The following is a 24,643-nucleotide window of genomic DNA, read 5'->3' as shown; positions in this document are numbered from 1 at the left end:
CTTAATATGAATATAATTATAAATATAAATATAAGATAAATATATTCATACCTTTGGATTATTTTGTTCTAGAGTCACATTTTACTAATTTTTATTGGGCAAATCCAGCATTTAGATTTCACCTACTTTTGCAAACCCATCAAAGAGCGTTTATTTCAGAATGCCACCTTCTGGTCAAAAGTTATTAGCAACTGTATTGCAAATAATTCCCCAATAATTGAGCTTGTTTTAAGCTGCTTTCTCCAAAATTGAACTTTTTAACTCTATCTGTAATTTTGCAACCAAAATATGTTAATTATTTTGATGCATAATTATAAAGTGCATCCTCCTTTGACCCTAGCTGACTAGATGTAACCCCTGACCTGTCATGTCAACTGTACCTTTAGTACTGTACTGAATACAGTGAGGGAGGTTGCATACTGCTGCATCATAGACGTGTTTGCATAACCCTTCCCACCTACAGTACTCTTGCACTTCTACATCCACTTTCATCAGTTCACTGTCAGACAGCTGCTTTTTAGAAGCATTTCGTATCGCGTGAAGCTCCATAACAGAAAACCAATTAAGTCTACAGATTCTTTACGCACAAATGTTGTTGATTTTTGCACCAAGGCAACTAATGGCAGTACACGGGGATTCTCTCGCTGGGGTGTGTAACGTGATGCAGTAGTTTCCGTAAATGGTCTTTACTCGAAGGCGACAGTTCGGTGGTACTGAGCCGCATGAGGTGCAGCTCGTGCTCCTCAGCAGGAACATTTCACTTCACGAGCCACTTGACAGCCATCTATTTGAGGACTTTTTACTTTTTGTCCACTGGCGGGACTGTAAAAATACAATTTCCATGCGCCTGACTTCATTCGCGGATAGTACTGCATTTTCTACAGAAGAATGACTTCAGTGTGGAAAAGATTACAAAGAGTTGGCAAAAAGGCCACTAAATTTCAGTTCGTGGCTTCGTATCAAGAACTTGTTCTGGAATGTACAAAGAAATGGTAAGTTATGATTTCTTTTCCGTTATAGCGCGTGTGCTTCCTAAATACGCAGTGCTGAAGGGCGGTTCTTCTGACTGAAACAGCACCATGCGCACACACACTCTATCTTATTTTATTGTTGCGCTGTTTTTGTAAATGATTGTGAATAGAACAATTAACGCAGCTGTCGATTTTAGGGACGTAGCCTATTTGAAATATAGTGGAGAACGTTGACAGTAATCGCCCACCCCATCCACTTCCGCCTCCATCACTCGTGCTGTCAACACTGAAGATATTACGAACATCCATCATATTCACCTAAGCTGAATTAAGTGCTGCTGCTTCATTTAAGTTTATTTCGCTGACTCCTATAAACTGTTTATTGTGTCGACGGCATCTATATAATGTTTCAGTGTTTTAAACTGGGTGGTATTGCTTTTCCTTTCTGTTTAGGTGTTGTCATTGTTCGGTTATGTTTTATTCATGTATTATATGTGAGAGCTTTAAAACGAGCATTACTCATGACTTCCCCCTTAAAAAGCCAGGAACATGACATACTTCATAAAATATTTTACTGCTGTTTTTTAACACGTTACAAGTCAAATTATGTTTTATGCAATATATTTGATTTGTTTTCAATTTCGATTTCATTCTTCCTTCTAAAAGTTCATACTTGGGAAGTATACAGTATAATACTTGTTAAGATGAGAGAATTTAGTAATTGAATTACTGCTGTCTCTGACTAGAGACGCTCTGTCCTGGCTCTTGATCAAGAGACAGCTGTTGACACTAACGGAGTGTTTCTTTCCTCTCATTCATTACTGACACGTGCCTTTATCTATCTGTCCTTATCTCTGATCAAAGACAGCATGATTGGATTTGAGAAAGATGTTGTTTTCCAATCAAACAAAATACATTGCAGTTATGTAGTGACAGACAGTATGAGACAATATAAGATACAGAATACCCACTATTCAAAGTGTACACACAATATACACAATAATATACATATTTCACAGTGCACAAGGGCGCTTACGTTAAACTGAAAGTTTTCATCATTTTGGTGAAATTGACTATTGGCATTATTCTCTGAACAAGTCATGGCCTGGTAAATGAAGCAACCCTTCGTTATGCAATGGCTTGTAGGAGAAACTGAAACGCTCATAGTCATTTTTTCCTAATGTTAAACACTATCTGAGATTTATCTCCATCATAGACAGCCTGCATCATTTTACTGGTGATTATTTACTGATGGCATTCTTTGTAATTTAATACTAATACATATTTAACCTTTCAACATTGTTGTCGGAAAGAAAGGTTAGGTTAATAATAAACCTGAGCAGTTGTAATTGTTGTTATCACCTAATGAGCTTTCCGGCTGACGTGGAAAGTCCTAGATTCTCTTGCAACAAACACTATGAGGAAAGAACGTCCTGTATCTTTGCCACAGCTTCACAATTTCTTTTGCTGACCTATACATGTGTATTGCAGTATGACTTTTTAAAAGCAATAGAGCAGTTAGAGTGTTTCAAAAGGAGAAATGAATAAAAGAACGTCAGATCTTGCACGAATCATCTTGTGAGATGATTTACAGTACAGCTGTGATTTTCATATACTGCCAGTGGGTCAAAGTCTGTTGATGTTATGCCATAGCTGAGAAGGGTGTGAGCTTCAGATATTAGACAGCTGAAAGATGACACAACGGTTGAGCTTCTGATAGGGTAATATAACTTGAACTGTGCGTGAGCATGTGTGTTTATCTGTGACATGTGTTTCACGTGTCAAAGTGACATGAAAAAGAAGAACTGCATTTTAGAAAGAAAATTAAAGAAAAAGGACTGAAAAAGGACAAATTTTTCCGGCCAGGCCGGCAGTCTATTTTTACGTCCATCCGTGCTCTACCCATGGCCCTCTCTTCTCCCCCAATTTATCCTTTTAGACCCTTCTGCCCTGTTGCTATTACTAGCTGTAACTTGAGTAAGAGCTGGGTCTTGCTTCTCTTTGTGCAGCGGTTCATGCTGCCGCTGACATACATATTAAGCTTACCTTTGCAAACGTGAGTGTGAACATCACTGAAGGACTATGACGTTTACGTATGGGTCCCATTTATTAAGAATAATTTTAATGTGTTTAAAGGGATACTATTTAATGTTCCCCATTAAACATGTTTGACTTTCTTTTATGAAATGATAAAGTAGAAATCATGCACTGGCCATGAGTTTCCATGCAATTAGAATAAACAGGGGCTTTAAAAAGGAACCAAAAGCACCATAAAAGTATGATAAAAGTGTTTCATGTGATGCGATTCATATACTATATTCCAAATGTTCTGAAGCTATGTAATAGCTTTGTGTGATGAACAGAGTGAATCATAATTTTGTGTTTCATGTAGAAAATGGAACATCATGAGAGAGTTAATACACCACTGTTTGAAAGTCGGTTATGTTTTAAGTATTAGTGTTATTTCAGTTAATTTTTTGAATACTTTTGTTAAGCAAGGATGCATTAAATTGCTAAAAAGTGACACTAAAGATGTTTATAATGTTACTAAAGGTTTGTCTTTCAAATAAATGCTGGTCATTTGAACTCCTGAAATAATTCTCATGGTTTCCACGAAAATATGAAGCTGTTTTTAACTGTGAATGTGAACCTGTTCAGCTGTGAATATATTATGAAATGTTTCTTGAGCATCAAATCAGAATATTGAATGATTTTCTACAAAAAAAAAAAAAACACTTTTAAAATGTATTAAAATAGAAAACATTTAATTAAAATTGTAATCATATTTAGCAATATTACTGTTTTTACAGTATTTGGATTAAATGCAGCTTTGGTCAGCATAAGAGATTATACATTAAAAAATGTATATATAATTTATAATATATATATTTAATTATATATAATATATATTTATATATAATGTAAATGCAGCGAGCATGACATTGACTGAACAGCTCAGAAGTGTACAATGGGCTCACTTTAACAATTCACTATTAAAGGGCAAGTTTATTTAAGAACCAAATGCATACATGTAAATTGCAAACCTGGTACAAGTCATTTCCATTTATTTGTTTTAAGCTGCACGTTGATTTGCATTTTTGTTGGGTATGTCATCATAATGTCCTTTATATCAGATATAACACTTGTCTAGGTCTGTATGGTGGTGTGCCCACAATAAACAGACAGGAACTCTTTTAAACGTTGTTTATTTAATGTTTTTACATAGCATAGGTAGCAATTCATGGCAGGAAAAGTAATAGATTCCATATGTTCCAGTACAAGACAAATTAAAACTTGGTTATCTTGCAAAACAGAAAGTTTCTCAATCGATCATATGAGCTTGTGTACTTGTTTGTGAACAAGAAGTTTCTTTAGTTTGGATGTGTCTTGTATGCAAGGCCTTGCATCATGTGCTCTTGTTTTGTGTGGGGATTGAAACAGTTGGCAGCATTTATTGATTCCTTTCTGCCTTGGGGTAAAACTGGGAGACAAGATCACAAGATCTGTTACACTGCCTGTAGCTTTTTGCAGACACACACCAGAAAAGCCACAGTGGCTCTTTCAAGATCAGTTTGTATAGGCTTTATATTTATATCCAGATATTTTAAGCACACACAGATAGAGTTACTGTAGATGTCTTCATCAATAGTAATTAAAGGACCAAGCATATCATTGAACTTGTAAGTTCCCACTCAACTAACTCTCTTTTTAAATAATTATATAGGCAACCAGACAAACTGAGAGTGGTGTGGACACGGAGGAACAGACGCATTTGTTCGAAGGTAACTGTCAAATAAAATATTTGGACTAATATTATTTTAGATTCATTAATGTTTTAATTAATTAATCAAAATTTCCCCCCAGATAATTTTCAGAAAATTATTTGCAAGTGTTTGAAAGCTAGTGATTAAATGATCATGTAAAACAAAATGTTATTTACAATGATTACAACTGCTGTACAATATGTATTATTATGACTGACATTATTTTTTATTTTCTCATCAGCTTCATTCATGGCAGCCAGGCATCAAGAACCCCTACAGGGGAATGGTGGTGTGGCCTGTACCTGAGAATGTAGACATTTCCGTCACACTCTACAGGGTAGGACATCTGTCACAGTTAATTTTTATCTATACAATATATAGAGTATATTCCATTAATTAAATATATATATGCAATAATCAGCTTGTTAAGAATAAATGCGTGACTGATAGATGCTGAACTATAATTTTTGTCAGTAAATTTTAATCATGGTTTTGTTTGACAGGACCCACATGCGGATGAGTTCGAAGACAAAGAGTGGACATTTTTCATAGAAAATGTGAGTTTATTCAAATCATGGTGAAATTTCTTTGAATGTTTTTTATTAATAATATATATATATGATTTATGTGAAACAATTCTTCAATTATTTGAAATTATTTTACTGTAGGAAATGAAATAAAAAAAACACAATGTGTTATTCTACTAGTTAAATTAAACTTCATTGACCTTCTCTGATGTTCTACAGGAGACAGCAAAGGGCAGTCGGAAAGTTCTGGCGTCTGTGGACTTGAACTTGAAGAAGTTTGCCAGTGCCACACACTCACAGACGGACCTGATGCTCAAAATGAAGCCTCTGTCGGTTAAGGTGGTGGAGGCCACGCTGAAGCTCTCCTTATCCTGTGTGTTCCTCAAGGAGGGGAAAGCTACGTGAGTCATCCACATGGAGCTCTTTTTCAAGAAGTTATTGCACTTTTCAAGTGGTGTTTGATAATGTAGATTTAATCATTGATTAATGTAATTGTGACTGCACCGAAACTTGATTACAGTTACAAATATTTGGAGTGCACTGTGCATTTTGAATCTAAAAAGAGAAGTGGCTGCCTCTCCGGTCAGGGGTTTGCTGTTCAACACTGCCGAGGGTTTCTTCCCTGACATCTTCAGGTCAAGAAGCAGAGCAGAATGTTCCAAAACAATACAGCGAACTCTCAAATCACAGCCTGAGCATCTAAAATAATTCCATGTGAGCTTTTGAGCATAATTGTAGAGCATTAGAATAAAGTAATACAATATAATTATATGTCTAATTTCCATTAGAACATCTATCAAATAACCTGTTAATAAGCCTCTAAAACTATACATGTATCGATTTAAATAAAACCAACAGCCCATAATGGTGGGTACAATACCACTTTTCATCCAGAAATAAAAACACAGGATTATAATAAAGTAACAGAAGTCAATCTCAGACATTTACTGTAGGTGTCTCCTGCGCATGAGGGAAAGCATATCACAGTCTGGCAAGCTTACTATGGCTGACTGACTGGGAATGAAGACACATACATTACTCACACTGTAAAGTTTTCACAGCCTTTTCAATGAAGTCATGTATATGTACCTCTTGACAAATTGTTTTCTTCCATAGGGACGAGGACATGCAAAGTCTTGCCAGTCTGATGAGTGTAAAGCCAACGGATATTGGGAACCTAGATGACTTTAATGAGAGTGATGAAGAAGAGGATAAAAGATCTAGCACCGGTGTTAATCTCAGTACTGCAGTGCCAGGTATTTAAAAAATAAATCTGGGATTCAAGGTCAAATTTATACTTGGAAATAAACTTTTAGGATTCTGAGAAATCCAAAACATCGATGAAGAATACATATTTTAGATTCTGCACTATTGTCATGCTGATTATTTGGAATGAAAACTTGAAGAGTTAAACATTGTAAAGCGTTATACAAATGCTAAAGAGTACTGTAAATGCATATTCAGTGGTCTCAGATTTTATGAGCCACTGTATAGATAAAACACTTTACTGTATTCTTTATCTTGCATCCTTATTCCTCTGTCCACTTACACAGGACTTGCATGAATCACTAATGATGCATGTTTCTTTTATCTAACTACAGTAACCCTTACTTCCTCACATGCTACAACTTCTCCTTCTCTCTTTCTCTCACTGTCAGCACCCCATCTTCCTCTTCGACCAACACACTCCCATGAAAAGAGACCTGCATCTCTAAAGATCCCTTCAGCAATAGGTAACAGAAACCTTTACTTATGTTCTTTGCAAATTCCTTCTTTACAGTCTTTTCATTTTAATCACAGCACTGATCATTTTCATATCTTTTTACTTCCTATGAATCCACATTTGATTAATTATTTCCATTAAATGACGTCTTACTAAAATGTTTCAGTATTATGGATTTTCACTGATGTGGTTTTGTTGCATATGATTATCACATTCATCCTTTGTCCTGCATTGCTTTGACTTGCATTTCATCATGAATTTCATTGAGCTATTAAATTATAATTTAAAGGGAGTAGCTTACCCCTCCAAAAATCATTATTTCTCACCCTTATGTTATTTTTCCTGGAACACAAATGGAATTTTACAATTGTTAAATTTTCCTAACAAAACATAGTGGCCAGTAGGATTGTAAATATTTCAGTTCTGAAAACAATTCAGTTACGATTCTTTAATTCATGTAAAATCTGAAATTGGGTTTCAATTCGATTTAATTCAATTATTTTAGAACAATGCATAATTTTTACCAAAAATGACACAAATTACATGTCACTGGAGTGACAATTTCCATAACTTAAATAACATCAAAGTAATGCCTTCGGGCTTTACATTCACATTCTCTAACTAAAGTAATTAAAGTACACTTCCGTGTTGAAGAACATATTTAATTCAGCAAGAGTGCATTCATTTTGGAACAGTACAATTAGCATAGCACAGTAACTATTTCTATAAAAATATTATTGCACTACTGATTACTTTGGATAGAATACATTCTTTAACAAAACTATTGCACAATCATCCAACTGTATTTATTATCACTGTTCTGATGTTGCTGGTGTTCATAATGTACATATAATCCCTACATTCATTCCTATTTATGTTCTATACATACTCTGCTTAATACTGTATATAGCAACTCCACTGTACATTCAGTATATCATAGCTTCCCTTGCTCTGCACTTGTATGTATATGAAACACTATATTCTTGCACTTCTGGTTAGATGGTAACTGTATTTCATTAGCTCTGTACTGAAACGCTACATACTGACAATAAAGTTCAATCTAATTCAATTTAATTCTTGAAAATATGTATCACAAATTACAGAAAACTATTAAACAGCACCATTTTTTGACTGTTTTCCCCTTTAGTGTTACACAGAAAAATAACAGCATACAAGTTTGGAATAAAATGGGGGTGAGAAAATAATGATTTGTGGGTTTTTTTTTTGGGGGGGGGGGGTGAGTGGGTGAACCTTTTAATGTCTTTTATGAAGTTGCAACCTCTTTCTCTTTTGCTTCATCCCTTTCCCTCTGCTCTTTCTTTCTTTTGCTGTCCTGCTTCCACCATTTTTCACCATCTTAACCTCAGTCAGTGGTAAGGACAGGCCTGCTGGTGGTGTCCTCTCATACCAGGTGCCTGGCACTGTTCATAACCCTGACCTGACATCACGTCCACCATTACCCACCCCACCCAGTCCAACCCCTCGCACCATGCCCTCACCCGCCCGCTCCAGACCACCACGTCCACCACCCATTTCCCAGCCTCAGGCTCCACCTGACTCACACACAGAGCAAAATGCTTGTGGTTTGCTCCCTCCAGCATTGCCCAAAGTCTTCCTGCCATCCCCAGGCTCAGGTATTAAAGATAGACTTAAATTTAACCGCTGGAATCAGCAATATCATTTGGTACCTAGGTTGCATTCCTACAGTTATTTGTATAAACGGTCATACTGCTTCTGTGGCAACTGTGTGCACAGCCTTCAAATAGAGGTTTGAGTTCCTCTTTTCTAATACAATCACAATCTCAGCTACACTACCATTAAAATGTTTATGGTCAGAGAGATAATTTCAAAGAAATTAATTCATTTTATTCAGCAAGATGCATTTAATTGATCAAAAATAATAGTAATGACTTTTATAATGTTATAAAATATTTTTATTTCTATACAACAAAGAATTCTATATCATAGTTTCTTCAAAAATATTAGCAGCACAGCTGTTTTCAATATTAATAAGAAATGTTTCTTGAGCAGCAAATCAGCAAATTAGAATGCTTTGCCATCACAGAAAATTTGTTAATTTTATTCAAAATATGCAATTAGAAAACAGTTATTTTAAATTGTCTAAATATTTCTAAATTTTAATTAAATGCAGTGTTGGTGAGCATAGACTTGGGACATATTTAGAAACATAAAAAAATTATTCTTGACCCCAAACTTTTGAAAGGTAGTGTTTACTTTAGCATGTTGTTTACTTTAGCATGTTGTTAGTCTTCCTTTTCTTTAAAGCCCTACCCTAATGGTAACTGTTTCACTTGAAATGTGATGTCACTTGACGGAAGTGATGTCATTTCCACATTTACTGGTGCTAGTCTGTGATTTTATCTGTATTTTTCTCTCACCACCCAATAGCAAAGTTCTGGCTAAACGAACTACTGTTTTTTTTGACAAACACAAGGGATGTGGTTCTGATTTCATTCCCATCTGAGTCATCACCTCTGTGTTTACATGGAGGATTTGGCGAAAATGTTGTTTTGAAAATCTCTTTGATCAGATGAAGTGCTGTAGGGCTGTTATGTGGGTATGTGGCGTAAAACAAATTCTTTCCGAAAATTGAGAACTGAAAATCACTATGGCCACAGACAAATTGCAAAGTCTGAAGTGTGATAACCGCATTTAAGAAGACCAGAGAAGAGTGACAGTCATATTTAGCTGCAGTGTGAATTCACTGCCATGCACATGGATGATTTTTTTCACAGAAGGTCCATGCAAATATTATTTTACAAACCTCACCCAGGCAAACAATTACCATTGTTAAAGTGCTTATGCATCTGTGTATTTCTCAACAAAGCCTGAACTTCTTGTCTAGTTTCTCTGTCTATTTTTCCTTCTGTGATTGTGTCCAGCTCCTGTGTCCTTTCAAAGAAGACTGTCAGGCTCCGAGGCCCCTCTGGAGGGTCCCGTGACCCCTGACTATCCTCTGCTCAAACTCCCTCAGACTTCTCCTTCCTCTCCTTCTGATCCCTTCCTCTCTCACTCTCCCTCTCCTCCCACTGTGCTCCTGAAAGGTACAGAATATTGATTCCTAAACATTTAAAGATTACATGCCAATTCAGTGTATGTTTCTTAAAATTCTAATAGGAACGGTATGTTGACTCTTTAAAATTGCTTTTGGAGAAGTCAGATTCATTTCCTCTTAACCACGTCTCTCTTGTTCTCACTTTTGCTGCATCTCTGACTAATCTTCTTTCACATGGTCTGCGTCCTTTTTGGTGTCATTGCATTTCTGTCTCAGATTCTTTTGGAGCACCTCGCACCAATGTTTTTAAGCCCAAGATTGTCCCCAGTACTCGTCCTGTATCCCCCACTCCTGTCCCCCTGCTCGAGCCCAAAACGTCTTCCCTCTCTCTCTCTGACACACTTAAGAGTCCATCTGCTGGCACTGTGCCAGGTATTGAGAAATCCTTCAGACTGCATGTAAACAGTAGAAGCAGCAGTACTAAAGTACAGTCCCGCTTTCTAAAGACTGGTCAGAAATCATACAAATTAAAAATGAAAGCATACATTTTTTAACATTAAGAAAAACTCATCTGCAAAAAATGATTAAAAACTAAAAATAATTAGCTTTAGTGTGATACAATAGAGAAGCCAATTATTAAATTTTTCAAACAATCATTTCATTTGGTCTTTTTACAGTTTTGTCTGGTTAATATTACATGATATCATATAGTAATATTTTTATTAAATAGTATAAGGCTGCCTTTATATTTTAGAAAGGGTCCCTCGCAAGGGGATCATCATATTTGGTTGTCTTTGAAAATGTTGGAAAGCCCCTGCTCTGATGTTAACATCTATATTTGCACCAAATTTTAAAAACTTCACAATACATATTTCAAACTGAACCTCTAACGCTTGATCAAGTAATGCCTGTTAATGTATCTAATATTCTAAAAACTTCCTGTTTTGCTTCTTTTAGATATATTAGTGCTGTCAAATGATTAATTGCAATTAATCGCATTCAAAATAAAAAAATTGTTTACGTAATATATGTGTTTACCGTGTATATTTACTATACACACACATACAGTATGTTTTTAGAAAATATTTACATCTATATAAATATATTAATATAATTTATATGTAAATGTATTTAATATATAAACATACCATATGTTTCTGAAATATATACATGCATGTGTGCATGTCTTTCCCTCACAGTATCTACACAGCTAAATGAACAGACGATGGATGTTTCTACATCTCCCTTCTTCAGTGTCCCTCTAAATGAATCTCTGACCCATGTTCCTTTGCTGAGCAGACCGGATCTTGAAGCTCTGTGCGAAACATCTTGCACTTCTAGTCAACTCCCCAAGCCACCTCTACCTCCCTCTGTCCCTGTCTCTTACCCCATTAGCAAACCTCTACCTGCCTCTTTTACTCCAGCAGCTGACTCTTCCTCTAGCTCTGCTCTTGCACTGTCAACCACTGATGCCAACACAGCTGCTCCCTGCTGTTCAACTCAATCTTCTTCTACTCGCTCAGGTATTAACTGCCTATTAAAAGATGCAGTAATAAGAACTAATGTGATTGGTGATAGGTCTAAGAGTTATGGTGTATTGGGAGACTTATTTTGCGATTACATCACATCTGTAATTAATAGGTTGTATCGTAACTATCAACCACTTCAGTTGACTAGATTATGTAGACTATATACAGTATTAGACTATATTTTGTTATTTGCTTTAATTTACGTCGTTCATGTCGTGCTGGATAGTCCCACCCACAGGGAACTCTCATTGGTCCAAAATCTCTCTCCAGATATTACTGCTTATTTGCATAAAACTCTATGACAACCTCGGTCACTCGTGTCATTTCAGATTAAAAATTGTCTTTAAAAATGAAATTAACAATCAAAACAGAATAAAACCCATTATACATTAATAAAAATGATATAAAATTATTGTATATTTACTGTTTTTCAGAGATACCCAGGGAGCTCAACACACTTACAGAAGAGGATCAAACAAACCCGTTTCTACAAGGTGAATAATTAAGTATTCTTTACTTGTGTCATTGATGAAGTAAATGAGCTGAAAATAATTGAGAGTAGAATAGATTAAGACTCATTTTAATTCAGTTTGCGTTTATGGTCAACAGATATACTTGCTGAAGATCTAAAGAACTCAGAGCCCAAAACAGAGCAGCATCGTTCTTCTCGAACTGTCTGCAGCATTAGCATTGCTAATCAACAATCTCCTTCCTCCCTACGTCAACCTGAAACCATCAGCACTGAAAGAAAAGAGCTCAAACCTGCCACGGCTGTAAAAAGGTGAGCACTTAAAAATGATTAGTTGTTCTGGCATCAAGCATGATACACTAACATCAATTACTATTATCATTAAATTAAAAAAAATAATATCACCTCTGCAGTCTGATTTGCAGAGGTGTAATCAGCATTTAGTACATTGTTTGTTTCTGTATGAAAGTGTTTTGGACACAAATCCAAATATAACATATTTAATAAGAAAAACGGTTCCTTAATAACAACAGGGAAATGCATGGCCTTGTGATAAGCCTATTTTAAACAGACCATGACATTTGCCTGCACCAGCTGTCAGTTTACACTGTGCAAATGTTTAAACTCTTTATTGCTTTCCCTCACCACTTCAGTTCTGCATCTATCTTGTTTGTCCTGTTTCCTCGCCACTAACATTGCTCTCTCTAAGGAAATGCTGCATCCAAGCTTGCCAAAAACTGCCGTGCTTTGGCATCTCACCCCATTTTTTGCCACCTTTGACACCAAGTATCTTTGTCTCCCAGTCTTGGGCCTAAGTCATCTGGAGTACAGCCTGTGGAAGCTCCCAGATCTGAGGAACTGGACATTATGACTGTCCCTCCTCCACACCCATTCTCAGCTCCAGCAACAACAGCTTCCTCATCAGTTTCCACTCATATGAAGAAAAATCAAGCTTTTATTGCAGAGAAACCGCCACTGGCTGAGGAAGAGACAGATTTTAAAGTGGCCGATTTCGATAAAGTGATCATAACTTCTCAAGATGTTACTGTTGGCGAACACCCTGACAAAGAGCCACTTAAAACTGACATTGAACAGCCAATGCAGTCTAGCCTGGTTCAAACCGATGACGACTTACTAAAGCAACCAAAAAACACAAAAATTGAATTAGCAGGGGAAATTTCTCCAAAAGAGGAACAGAACATACAGAATGTGAAGGGTGCTTTGCTTGGTGCCAACCTCAACAAGTCAGATGAGGACAAGATAATCAAGAAATTAGCCTCAACTGTGGTTACCCCTACAGATCACAGTATCCATAACATTTTATCCAGCTCATCACCTCTAAAGCAAGACCCTATAGATCTTCCAAGGGAAAAAAGCCAAGTGGGGGTGGAAGAAGTCCTTAAATCTAAATCCAACAGTAGTTTGACAGAGAAACAGTCCCATAAGGATCATCTGGACAAGACTTTAACTATCCAGGAAAGGTGAGTGTGCTGCCCGTGTGGTACTATTACACTCCCAAACTGTGGCAAACTGGAACTATTCTCTCTTTGGTCACTTCCTGTTTCACTAAACCCTTATCTGTCTTCTAATGGAATTCATTTGAATACTTAGCCACATAAAACTCACCCTGGCGTCATGAACAGTTCTAGATAACACATTTTTAGAGATAACATGTATAAAATATACTAACTCGCCTCAGTATGAATAGATAGTTATATCTTCTTCCCCGACCAATAAATTGCACTTCTGTGGAATTACATCATCAACATCATTCTCCAGGAAAAAAATTGTAGTGGAGCTTCCTAAAGTTTTTACTAAATACTAAATTATTTTCATTTCTTTATCTGTAACAATTTTCTTCCTGTCTCATTCTTCTCTTTCCTGTCATTCTCTTAGTCATAATGAAATGGCCTTCATTCCACTTGAAAGGCCTAGCGTTAGCCTCAAAGCGGGTTCCCCTCAAATATCAGATCTGCCCAAAGAGCTTCCTCCCATTCATCCCCAACCCCTGGAGCCCAAAGTCCTTAAATGCATCTCAGAACAAACTCCAGCAGTCAGTCAACCAGCAAAACCAGAGCTGATTGTGAAGGAGTCAGACAACACAGTGTTAACGCAGAAGAGTGTGGAGATCCACTCACTTGGCCAAGAAGAACTGCCAATCTGGGGTTCTCTGGAAGCGAAAGTAACAGATAAGGAGGATGAAGCAAGAAATGAAGAAATAAATAAGCAAAAAACACCTGACAAGATGCCAAAAGAAGAAAATAAAGCTGAAATGTCCTCAAAAAAATCTTTAGAAGCAGGGTAAGAGCTAGTTGGTTTCAAATGTGCTTGCATGCTTGCACATCTCATACAATCAAGTGTGTTAAAATGGTCTTTCGGTGGTTTTGTACGCTCTCATGTGTCAATAAGAGAGCGAGGTTCAACAAGTCATACTTTGATGATTTGAATATAAACTTGGCTTCAAATGCATACCAGTGTTATAGCAGGCAAATGTATGTGGATAAAGGTTCGTTAATGTTTGATCGAAACAAGGTAAGTAAAATGTGACAAACCTTATTCCTTACCTCACAGCAAAGAAAAAGCTGTTATTCAAGTCAAGGATGCTGAAAATCGCAGTTTAAATGAACCAGATTCCCAACAGCCGATACCCTCCATTGTCCTTAAACCACAACAAGCTGTGACTATCAAGGAGAAGAAAAAAGAAGCTGTTAAAGTTAGTATACCGGTCCGTATGAAGCCTCCACTTCCTGTGATCTCCCCTGCTGTTGCTGTAACGGAAAAGGACAAAAGAACATCAGTGCATCTGGAGGAAATTTGCCCTCTGACTCCCAGCCTGTCTCTGGATACAGAGTCTGATGGAAGTGATTTAAAGAAAAAAGTCACGATTGAGGAAGAGAGTGTGTTATGGGCTGCAGTAGAGGAGAAAACAAAAGAAAAAAGTGATGAAGGTGTTAGCATGGGCAAGTTGATACCAGAAAAAGAGGTTCTGGATAGGGGGTAAGTGCATGAGGTTTGTTGACCTCACTGCATGGACTTTTGTGTGGACTTCAGACTATCTGGGCTTGCATGGTTTTGTCCAAATCTACACCACTGTTCAAAACTTTGGGGTCTGTAAGATTTTTTGGAAGAAAGACGAAGGAAATACATTAATTCAGCAAGGAAGTATTACATTGATCAAAAGAGACAGTAAAGACATTTATGATGTTACAAAAAATATATTTCAAAGAAATGCTGTTCTTTTGAACTTTCTTGTCATCAAAAAATAATGATTTCAACAAAATATTAAACTGTTTTCAACATTGATAACAAAAAGAAATGTTTATACAGCACCACATCAGCAGATTAGAATGATTTATGAGGGATTTCACAATGATCAAATAAATGAACATAAGAGAACATTTTATATTTAAAAATCTTACCAATCCCAAACATTTGATCAATTGTGTATATTGATATTTTTGTATATTTTAACATTCCAAAACATTTTTTTTTTTACTGAGTTTCTAATGCATCTCTATTAGAGGCTAAAGTAAACATCTGTTGTACTTGCTGGGAGTTGAGATGTTAGCGAGAGAACATTGATTTCCAAAGAATATTTTTGTCACTTACACTTTTTGGTCCATGGCAGCCAACATGGACAAAAAACATCAGAAACCAAGCCTAAGGAGCAAGGGGATTCCTTTACCTTGTCTCATTTCCACAACAAACTAGATAAAAATCCCAACAAAGAAAGCCAGAGGGAAGACAGTAAAAAGAAGACCACTAAAGACAAAGATTCAGATGATAAGACGCTGCAAACTGGCAATGAGACTATTTGGACAACTGAAGCTGGACCTAAAGAAGACCAGAAGACTGTCAGTGTCTGTTTAGAAACCAAGCTTGGCCTTGAGCTTGATGTAGGAACAGACAGAAACGTGGACACCTGCATACAGGAACATGACTCAGTTTCTAACCAGGAAGAGGTATCTGTAGGCTTCATACGGGGGATTTTCGGTGTTCTGTATAAAGGGTAAGTGTGGGATGATTCTGAGGCTTGCACAGAGCTTCTCTTGCCATGGCATCTGCATGGCTATAATTTTGTTTTCCTGAAAAACTGAAAGGTTGTTTTTTGGTGTGATTGTGCATTTGCAAGGAAGCTTTTGCATCCCCACTTATGGTGTCCTGTAGTGATGAGAAGCTTAGCTTAAGTAGGAGCTTGCCAGTTGGATTGAATTCTTGCTGGTGATTCAAAAAGGAGGTCACATCAAAAAAAGCCCTTTTGCAAATGGAAAGAATTTGTTTTATCATGATGTAATGTAATCATATTTAAATGTCCTCATTCTGTAGTTATGAGACCATGACATCGATACTACAGCAGCCAAGCACAACAGAAGCAGATGTTCAAGATGACACAATTTTGGATGATCACGATGGATCTGTGGTTGAAATCCTCCCTCCCGAGGCCTTCTCTGACACCAAAATTGAGCATACAAGTGACGATGAGCTTCAGGAATCAATAATCCAGGATTTGTTACCTTCTGGCGAGTTGCAGATAGATATACAAACCTCCGAGCCTGTAGCCATGAGCCTAGTAGAGTGTTTGAAACTGGCAGCCAGAGAAACTCAGAGCGGATCTATGAATTTCAAGACCCAAGATAAAGGAAGCCCTCCTATACAGAAAGCAGCAAATGAACAAACCCAAATACTGACACCAATAAGAAATGACAAATGCATGATCCTGGAATTCAAGTCTGAGAGTGTGCTATCAAATGAAGAGAAGAATGAAGAGCCGTTCTTACCTCTGGAGGAAGAGGAAGACATTACTGCTAAGAAAGAGGTGCAAAACCTTAGCACTCTGGAAACAGATGGTCTGGTGACTAAGGTATTCTTAGAGGAAATAAAAATGCATGAAAGCCCAAAAATAAATGTACATGAAGGACTTCTGCCTGGCAAGATAACAGCAGCAGATTTAAGGCCCATGGCAGAGTCGGAGGGTTCACAGGAGGAGCTGGAATTTGAAGTGGGTCAGGAAGACTTAGGAACAGTGTGGTCTGCTGAGCTATATATGGATGGAGGGTAAGTGCATGGGACGTCACCTCTGCCTGCACTGCCTCTCAATTTTATGACCATCTTTACACGAACGGCTTGATTTTAGCGATGTTCCGTCTGGCTTACTTTTGAGCATTCTAGGCTATGCATTACGTTATTTGTATGTGTGTGACAAGGGCTGGATGAGTGTGCATTTGACATCAAGCCGTGCATTTAATGTGTCCTGTTTCCTATGGTCACCCTGTTGAAAAACAGGACAACTAGACTTCTAAGTGATGGGACACAATACTAATCAAAAGTTTGGGGTCAGTTAAGACAATTAGTATTTATTGGTACTTTTAATCAGCAAAGATAAATTAAATTGGTCAAAATAAAGGGTCAAGGTAGTTATGACGTTACAAACAAAATGTCTCTTGATCGCCAAATCAGCATATGTGATTTATATTTTGAAGGGTCTTGTGACACTGAAGACTAGAGTAATGATGCTGAAAATTCAGCTTTCCCATCACAGTAATAAATTGCATTTACCTATATATTTATGATCAAATAAATGCAGCCTTGTGACTAAATGTGTTAAATGTTGCAAAATCATACCAAACCCAAATATTTGAGAGGTAGTGTGTGTGTAATATGAGCATTAAACAAATTGTGTTGGTTCCTATTGTATTGATTCTGGGCTCTCTGGTTTTTCAAAAAGGACCAAACAGCACCTTCGCAGCTTTTTTTTGTCTATTTTGCAACTGCTGCTGCAAGCTTGCAAAAATTGTTAGCAGAAAACATGGTGACTGTGGGCTAATGCTGCTGTTTGTATACCAGAGCTGGAACTGATTGTGCCATTTTCACTTGATTGCATTTTACCGAAAAAGCTTTGCACGCTATAATTACCCAGTTGGAAAGGTGCAACATTTTGATCTCATGTTCTGGTGTTCCATTTCTCATAGACCAGAGGAATCCTCAATACCGCCAATATCACCAAGCGATTTCACAGCCATTCAAAAACCGGAATCACCTCAGACTGCCTTTCCACCAGAATCTGGGTCTATATTAAAAGACACTACACCATCGGAAACTATTTCCAAACCTGTTAGCAAAGTTCTCCCTTCATGTCAAGACAAGAGTATGCAGTCACCCCCACCAGTGCCTTTACAGGAAGTCGGCCCTGATGCCATCAATCAAAATAGTAGCTCTGCAGCTGCTAAAAGGCATGTGGTTCCACAATGCGATGAACAAGGAACCACTCCTTCACATTTAACTATAGAGACAGCAGCTGTAAAGACTGTTGAGATATGCAAAGATGGTGCAAATGAGACAAGTGAGAACAACTTGTCACCACTAGAGGGAGACAATACCACAACTATGTGTACAAACAACACTTCAAAACTTGAGATGGAAAACGAGAGCAACCCAGTTATCACCAAGGCATCAGAAATAATTATTGTGGCAGCCACAGAAAGACCGAAAGATATAAATGTAGATGAGAACATTGTTTCCGGGAAGGACATTTCTCCAAGGAGCTCAGTGGTCCCGTGGCCATTTCCTTCTCCTAAACTCGAAAGCCACCGTGAGCCCTCAAAGAGTACAGAAAGTTCCAGTCTAAAGGAGGATGACCTCTCGGAGGAGAGCGTTCTGTTAGCAAAGATTCGTCAGATGGCTGAAGAAGAGACGACACAGCCGCCAGCTCCTGCTCCACGCACTAAAAAACGTTTGATCCCCTGCAAGTCTGATTTTGAACTTCCTCCATCTCCTCCCATGCAAGTAAAGTCTAGCATGAAACCCCCTGGGGATGAGATGAGGCCAAATTTAGGTCAGACTGAGATTACAAAAACACTCGGACCTCCACCATCAGTGATTTTTCCAGAGCAGATTGATGAGAAGATTGATATCAGTCAGTCTCAGACTCCCTCTGTGCCACTGGAGAGCTTTAAGATAGATAATAACCACAGAGAAGCCAATGCTAGAAATGCTGTTTTAGATGATAATGTCCAGTTAAACAAGCATGAACAAAATATTCAGCTGGAATGTATGGGAGCTGAAAGGGAGTGCCCAGATACACCAGCTGTTAAGCCCACAAACCAGACAGAGAACACACAAACAGAAGCTGAAACTGAGAACAAGGAAGAATCAGAATTAAGTATTGATAGAAGTGAAGAGGCTCAAATAGAGCAGGATAAGCCACCATCTCCAGTGCCTGATGAATTGTAAGTTTGAGTGGGGTGAAATGTCTAAAATTCAGTTCATTTTGCCATATTATATTTTTTGACTTGAAGTCTGGAATGTCATCTACAGCTTTAAAGTTTGATTCCTAAAGTTTTACACCTCTGTGCACAAATTACACTACCGTTCAAAAGTTTAGGGTTGGTAAGATTTATTCATGTTTTCCTGTGATGGCTAAGCTGGAGTTTTTAGCAGCCATTAATCCAATCTTTCTAATATGCTGATTTGTTGCTCAAGAAACATTTCTTATTATTATAAATGCCAAATACATTTGTGCTGCTGGAAACTGTGGTATGTTTATTTTTATTCAGGATTTTTTTTATGAATATGATTTGGGATGTTTACTTTGAATGTCAATTTGGATCAATTTAATGCATCCTAATGCTGAATAAAAGTATTAATGTCTTTAAAATCTTAATGTATATGTAATGTCTTACAACTTCTGAGCAGTAGTGTAATAACATTGTGTATAGTAGTATTTGCATGTCTTTTCATTAACCTCAAATCAACCCAAAACATCCTAAGCATTGCAGAACGGGAAGCCCTAGCATAACTATTTCATTTTCACTTTAACACTGAATTTGACATTTAAATTCAAAAAATGTCATGTGAAACAAAATTAATGATGAGAAATTGTTTATTTATAATAATGGCAAAATTTGTAAGTCATGTCAGCATGCCTAACAGTTTCTGTCCTTTTGATAGGTCTGGTCATACTCAGGAAAAGGAGTCCTCTGATGTAACCCCAGAGACTAAAGAGAGCGAGACGCCATCTAGGAGCCCAGGCACCATGCAGGTTAATGGCCAGACTACTGCAGACTCATCCCATGTGATTGTTCCTCCAATGCGCAGTAAAAAGAAAATAATTCCACCACCAATGGACCTTTCAATAGTAAAAGCAATGGACGAATCCATTAAAGAGGGTTCTGCAGTGCCTGGATGGGATGTATGTGGAATTTGTCTTATATATAAAGTACCTGTTAAAACGTAGACTGTATCTTAATGCTGTCTAACACTTAATGCTGTCTAACACTCATTTTGTTGGTCTTTCCATTTGTCACTATACAGTTTGCCAGTCCACTGCCCAGTCCTGGTTTGGTGACCTCCAGTCAGTCCTTGCTGGAGTGGTGTAAAGAGATCACTAAAAACTATAAGGGAGTAAAAATCACAAACTTCAGCACCTCTTGGCGTAACGGTCTGGCATTCTGTGCCATCTTACATTACTTCCACCCTAAGATAATGTGAGTTTCTGATGTATTTCATCCATTCCTAGCTCAAATCAAACTCATTGTTTTTAGTAGTATTTAATTTATGTTCACAAGACTTATAAAATTATGATTTGCTTCAAAAAAAAAAAAAAAAAAAAATCAGTGATACACATTGTATCTGCACCATATCATTTAATGACTAATATTTTAATTTACAGAAATTGGTTGATATTAGATATTTAATTGTTCATGCTCATTTGCTAATTTTTTGTTTAATTTACCTCTACCATCACTCTTCTAAAAGCTTTATTTTAATTAAACAGTTAAATGTAATATTTAGCAAAATTGAAAAAAATATATATATATTTAGCACAATTGAAAAAATTTAAATGATTGTTCATTCTTTAAAATATTATGTTGTGATACCTAAATAAACTTAAAATAATTGCAAAAAATAAATCAAGTAATAGCATTTTATTCATATACGTTTATTTAGACATCATTTAGAATATCAGTATTGTATATTTATAGCTTATTATTGTTCATAATATGATAATTATTTCTGAAATAATTGGAATTAAACCTAAAATAAATATTTGTTATTGTGTATTTACTTAGTTGTTGTTTTTCAGTGACTTTGATGCATTGGAGCCTCACAACATAAAGCAAAATAACAAAGCTGTAAGTATGGTTTAAGCAGATGTTCCACATAAAGTCATTTTTTAACTATAAACTATCAAATCATTTGTGCTACCCATTTTTTGCTTCTCTTTTAGGCTTTCGACGGGTTTGCATCACTGGGAATCTCTCGTCTGCTGGAGCCCTCAGACATGGTGCTTCTCTCTGTGCCAGATCGTTTGATAGTCATGACATACTTGTGCCAAATCCGTGCACACTTCACTGGGCAGGAGCTGAGTGTGTTACAGATAGAGCAGAACAACAGTCAGTCCAGCTATGCAGTAGCCAGGCCAAACCAAGGGGCGGATGTACAAGCAGCAGCCAAATTCTGTGCAGAGAGGCTCCAAGTTGGAGCACTGTCAGGAGACAGTAACAGGAAGGACTCACTGGGAGAGGAGGGAACTGACACTGTGGGTAAGCCAAATGGAGCTCTTGTTCCTCCACCTCGGACTAAACGTGCAGGAAAGGTGGAAGAGATGGCCAGTAAGGAGACAGAGAGAGGAGCGCAGACTCCTGTGGCCCCGCCACGATCAAACTCAGTGGCTTCCAAATCAGGATTTGGCCACATACGAGATGCGGATCTGGTGAAGAAACGGCGGTCGTACCTGAAGAGTGAATCCATGGATGAGACTGATTCCAAGGAGCAGCCAAAGGAGGTCAAAGACATCAAATTTGCCCTTTCCTTGCATTTACGTGTGTTAATATATGATCTAATTGTCTTTTCTCTACTAACCTATGACAGTCAGATAAAGGTGAGCTGACAGCTGAAGGAACTAATGGCTCAACAGCTGCCAGAGAAAGTGCTGAATCTGGTAACCTTACTCAACAGCTTCCTAATATCAAAAAAATGATTGAATTTGGAAATTGATTCTTTTTTTTTTTTTTTTTTTTGCAGAACTTCAGGAAGCAAAACAAGATGTTAAATCAGCAGATAATGAGACAATGGTCAGTATGCCCTCAATATTTCAGACGGCTGGAGTGTTTTGTCTTTCATCAAGTGTAATTTTTGAATAAACTTCAAAGAAAAATAAATTAAAACAATTTGCATGTCAATTAAGAAAATATCTTTCTGAGTTTACAATAATCATCATAATTCTCTAATTCTGGGGCCAGATTTGTGAAACATTCTTAAGAATAGAACATTTTTTTCCCTGTTGTCTAATTTAAGATTAAGGTTAGGGTTAATATTTTTTATTCCCGAAAACATATCTTAGCATTTCATGTTGTCATCAATGTCATCAATGAAACTTTGCCTATACGCGTCAAATAACACCAAAGCTTGTCATTTTCTCCTTAATAAAAAAAGGAATTCAGAATCCAGAATTTCCAGAATTGCAAAAACATTCTTAAGAGGTACTTCATCCTTAAAAAGAATATTCAGAATCCGGCCCCTGACTCGCAAGCTCTTACCATCCCATGTTTAATTTCCTTGTTTTTGTAAATCTTTTAGTTAAATCAAGCCTGTCCTTTCCTCTCCTCCCCATTATCTTTGTTCTTCATTATCTGTTTCTGTCTTATCAATGTTGGTCTTTTTATTGTCTGTATCTGGCTCTATCCATCTCTACTACACTCAAACTTCATTCCTTTTCACCGTCTTTTCCTTTCTTTGTCTGTATTGTTCTTGTCTGGTTTCATGTATGTCTCCCTGTGGTACTTCCTGGCCAGTGTCTGCAGGATACCAATCAGTATGTGTTGAGTGAACTTCATGCCCTGGAAACCGAACAGAAGCACATAGACAGAAGAGCTGCAGTCGTGGAGAAAAGTCTCAGAAAGCTCATGGAGACCGGTAAGAAGAACACTCATATAGAGGGAAGGAGAGAATGAAGCTGATCTCAGATTAACTCTTGAAATACAGCGTGATATACCGCATCATCTCTTTAACAGGAAGTGATAAAGTCGAAGAAGAGAAGCTCATTCAGGAATGGTTCACGCTGGTCAACAAGAAGAATGCTCTGATCAGGAGACAAGACCATCTGGAGCTGCTGTATGTATTGATGTGTAAGACACAATCAGTGCACACTGTCAGCCGCATCATTCATGATGTTATCCTTGCAGGCAAGAAGAGCAGGATTTAGAAAGAAGATTTGAGCTGCTAACTCGAGAGCTCAGAGCCATGATGGCTACTGAAGGTAAGCCGTGCAATCTGTTAATAAGTATTTTTATTAAAGTAGTACCTTGAGCAGCCATGAAGCAGCGATGAACATAGTCAAATATTCAGTTATCTGACATATTTCATCCATCAGAATGGCAGAAAACTAAGGCCCAACAGCACAGAGAACAACTACTGCTACAGGAACTGGTGTCACTGGTCAACAAGCGGGACGAGCTGGTCAGAGACATGGATGCAAAAGAGAGAGGGTGAGTCTAGTCAATGTGTGTTTTGTTGCACTGGAAATGAACCTTTACATACTCATGCACTGAATGTGTTTGTATGTGCAGGGCTTTGGAGGAGGATGAGAGACTGGAGAGAGGTCTGGAGGCAAGACGTAGAAAATACAGCAATAAGGAAAAGTGTGTTCTTCAATAAAGAAACTCAATTTTTTATAAGAGCTGTGGCTCACTGCACCAGAGCCGATCCTAAATGACTTGGACTACACCAGGACATTAGTGTGCCTTGTTCTAACTTTCAAAGACATTTGGCTTAAACGTGAAGCTCTTCCTCAAAACATCTTAAAGATCTCAGCGACATCTCAGTGGGATACAAATCATGTCCAGTTTAGATCAGACAAGTTATTCATTGAAAGTTTGCACAATGTTTTGAAGGTTTTCCCAGGTTTCACTGGTCGAGAGTTTAGTATTTTAAGCAATATTACTTTAAAACTTAAAACCTGAAAGAAGGTCTTTTTTATTGGACAATAAACAAACAGCCTTCACACACCTGAATGGTTGCAAACAGTTGAACTGATATCAAGAAATAATAAGAAAAGGGAAGAATCCTGCACAATGCTGTAGGTTGCAAGAAATCCAATATTTATTGAGACTTCTGTCCCACAACAAGTCAGGATTTTTTTTTTTTTTTTTCTGAAACAAATAAAACTGCTCAATAAATATTTCTTACAATCTGATCAGGCAAGCAGGGTTTTCTCTCCTTCGTAATGTTTGTCATTTTGACTTGCGCCAAAGTTTTTCTGTTTTTACATTATTTATTTAAATGCGTTGTTTCCTGGTATGCCAAAATGTCTCTGTTGGGCTGTTGTCTTGTATTATCTGCAAATTATGTTTCATCAGACAATATATTTCTCCAAATGAATGTATTCATAAAGTTCTTTTGCATTGCAGTGCCTTTAGAGGTTTAATACCTTTTGAAAAGGGGCTTTTTATATAAAATGAAGCCATTCTGTATTTTTCTGTTTTAAACCTTAAAAGCTAATTCAAAATGAAAAATATTTAAGGATTGTTTTATAGATATATAAAAAAGTATTTTCTCCATATGTACTCTTTTTGATATTTAAATGTTATTCATTCCTATTTTAAGATTTAGGATGTTTTATTCAATAAAGTTTGATGCTGTTTGAA

General features: G+C 37.1%; 1 protein-coding gene across 4 annotated transcripts; it reads left to right on the top strand.

Annotated features, from left to right (window-relative positions):
- The first annotated feature begins 463 nt into the window (after positions 1-463).
- On the top strand, positions 464-24,643 carry ehbp1l1b (EH domain binding protein 1-like 1b). 4 transcript variants are annotated; one of them, XM_026273592.1, is made up of 30 exons: positions 464-992; positions 4,696-4,753; positions 4,977-5,072; positions 5,239-5,292; positions 5,482-5,663; positions 6,379-6,518; positions 6,921-6,995; positions 8,353-8,619; positions 9,889-10,050; positions 10,278-10,433; positions 11,201-11,524; positions 11,965-12,024; positions 12,140-12,311; positions 12,803-13,480; positions 13,896-14,300; positions 14,571-14,996; positions 15,628-16,008; positions 16,326-17,054; positions 17,969-19,225; positions 19,947-20,187; positions 20,310-20,482; positions 21,082-21,130; positions 21,226-21,783; positions 21,870-21,939; positions 22,023-22,072; positions 22,793-22,913; positions 23,012-23,111; positions 23,183-23,256; positions 23,371-23,485; positions 23,567-24,643. In XM_026273592.1, exons 1-30 carry the CDS (start codon positions 889-891, stop codon positions 23,652-23,654), a joined length of 7,365 nt encoding a protein of 2,454 aa, XP_026129377.1. In that variant the 5' UTR covers positions 464-888; the 3' UTR covers positions 23,655-24,643. The 4 variants fall into 4 exon arrangements, with proteins under 4 accessions (XP_026129377.1, XP_026129378.1, XP_026129381.1 ...); XM_026273593.1 differs by lacking the exons at positions 8,353-8,619; positions 9,889-10,050; positions 10,278-10,433; positions 11,201-11,524; XM_026273596.1 differs by lacking the exons at positions 14,571-14,996; positions 15,628-16,008; positions 16,326-17,054; positions 17,969-19,225.

The sequence above is a fragment of the Carassius auratus genome, chromosome 10, assembly GCF_003368295.1.
Source record: "Carassius auratus strain Wakin chromosome 10, ASM336829v1, whole genome shotgun sequence".
Taxonomy (NCBI): domain Eukaryota; kingdom Metazoa; phylum Chordata; class Actinopteri; order Cypriniformes; family Cyprinidae; genus Carassius; species Carassius auratus.
This window is presented reverse-complemented; position numbering and strand designations above follow the sequence as displayed.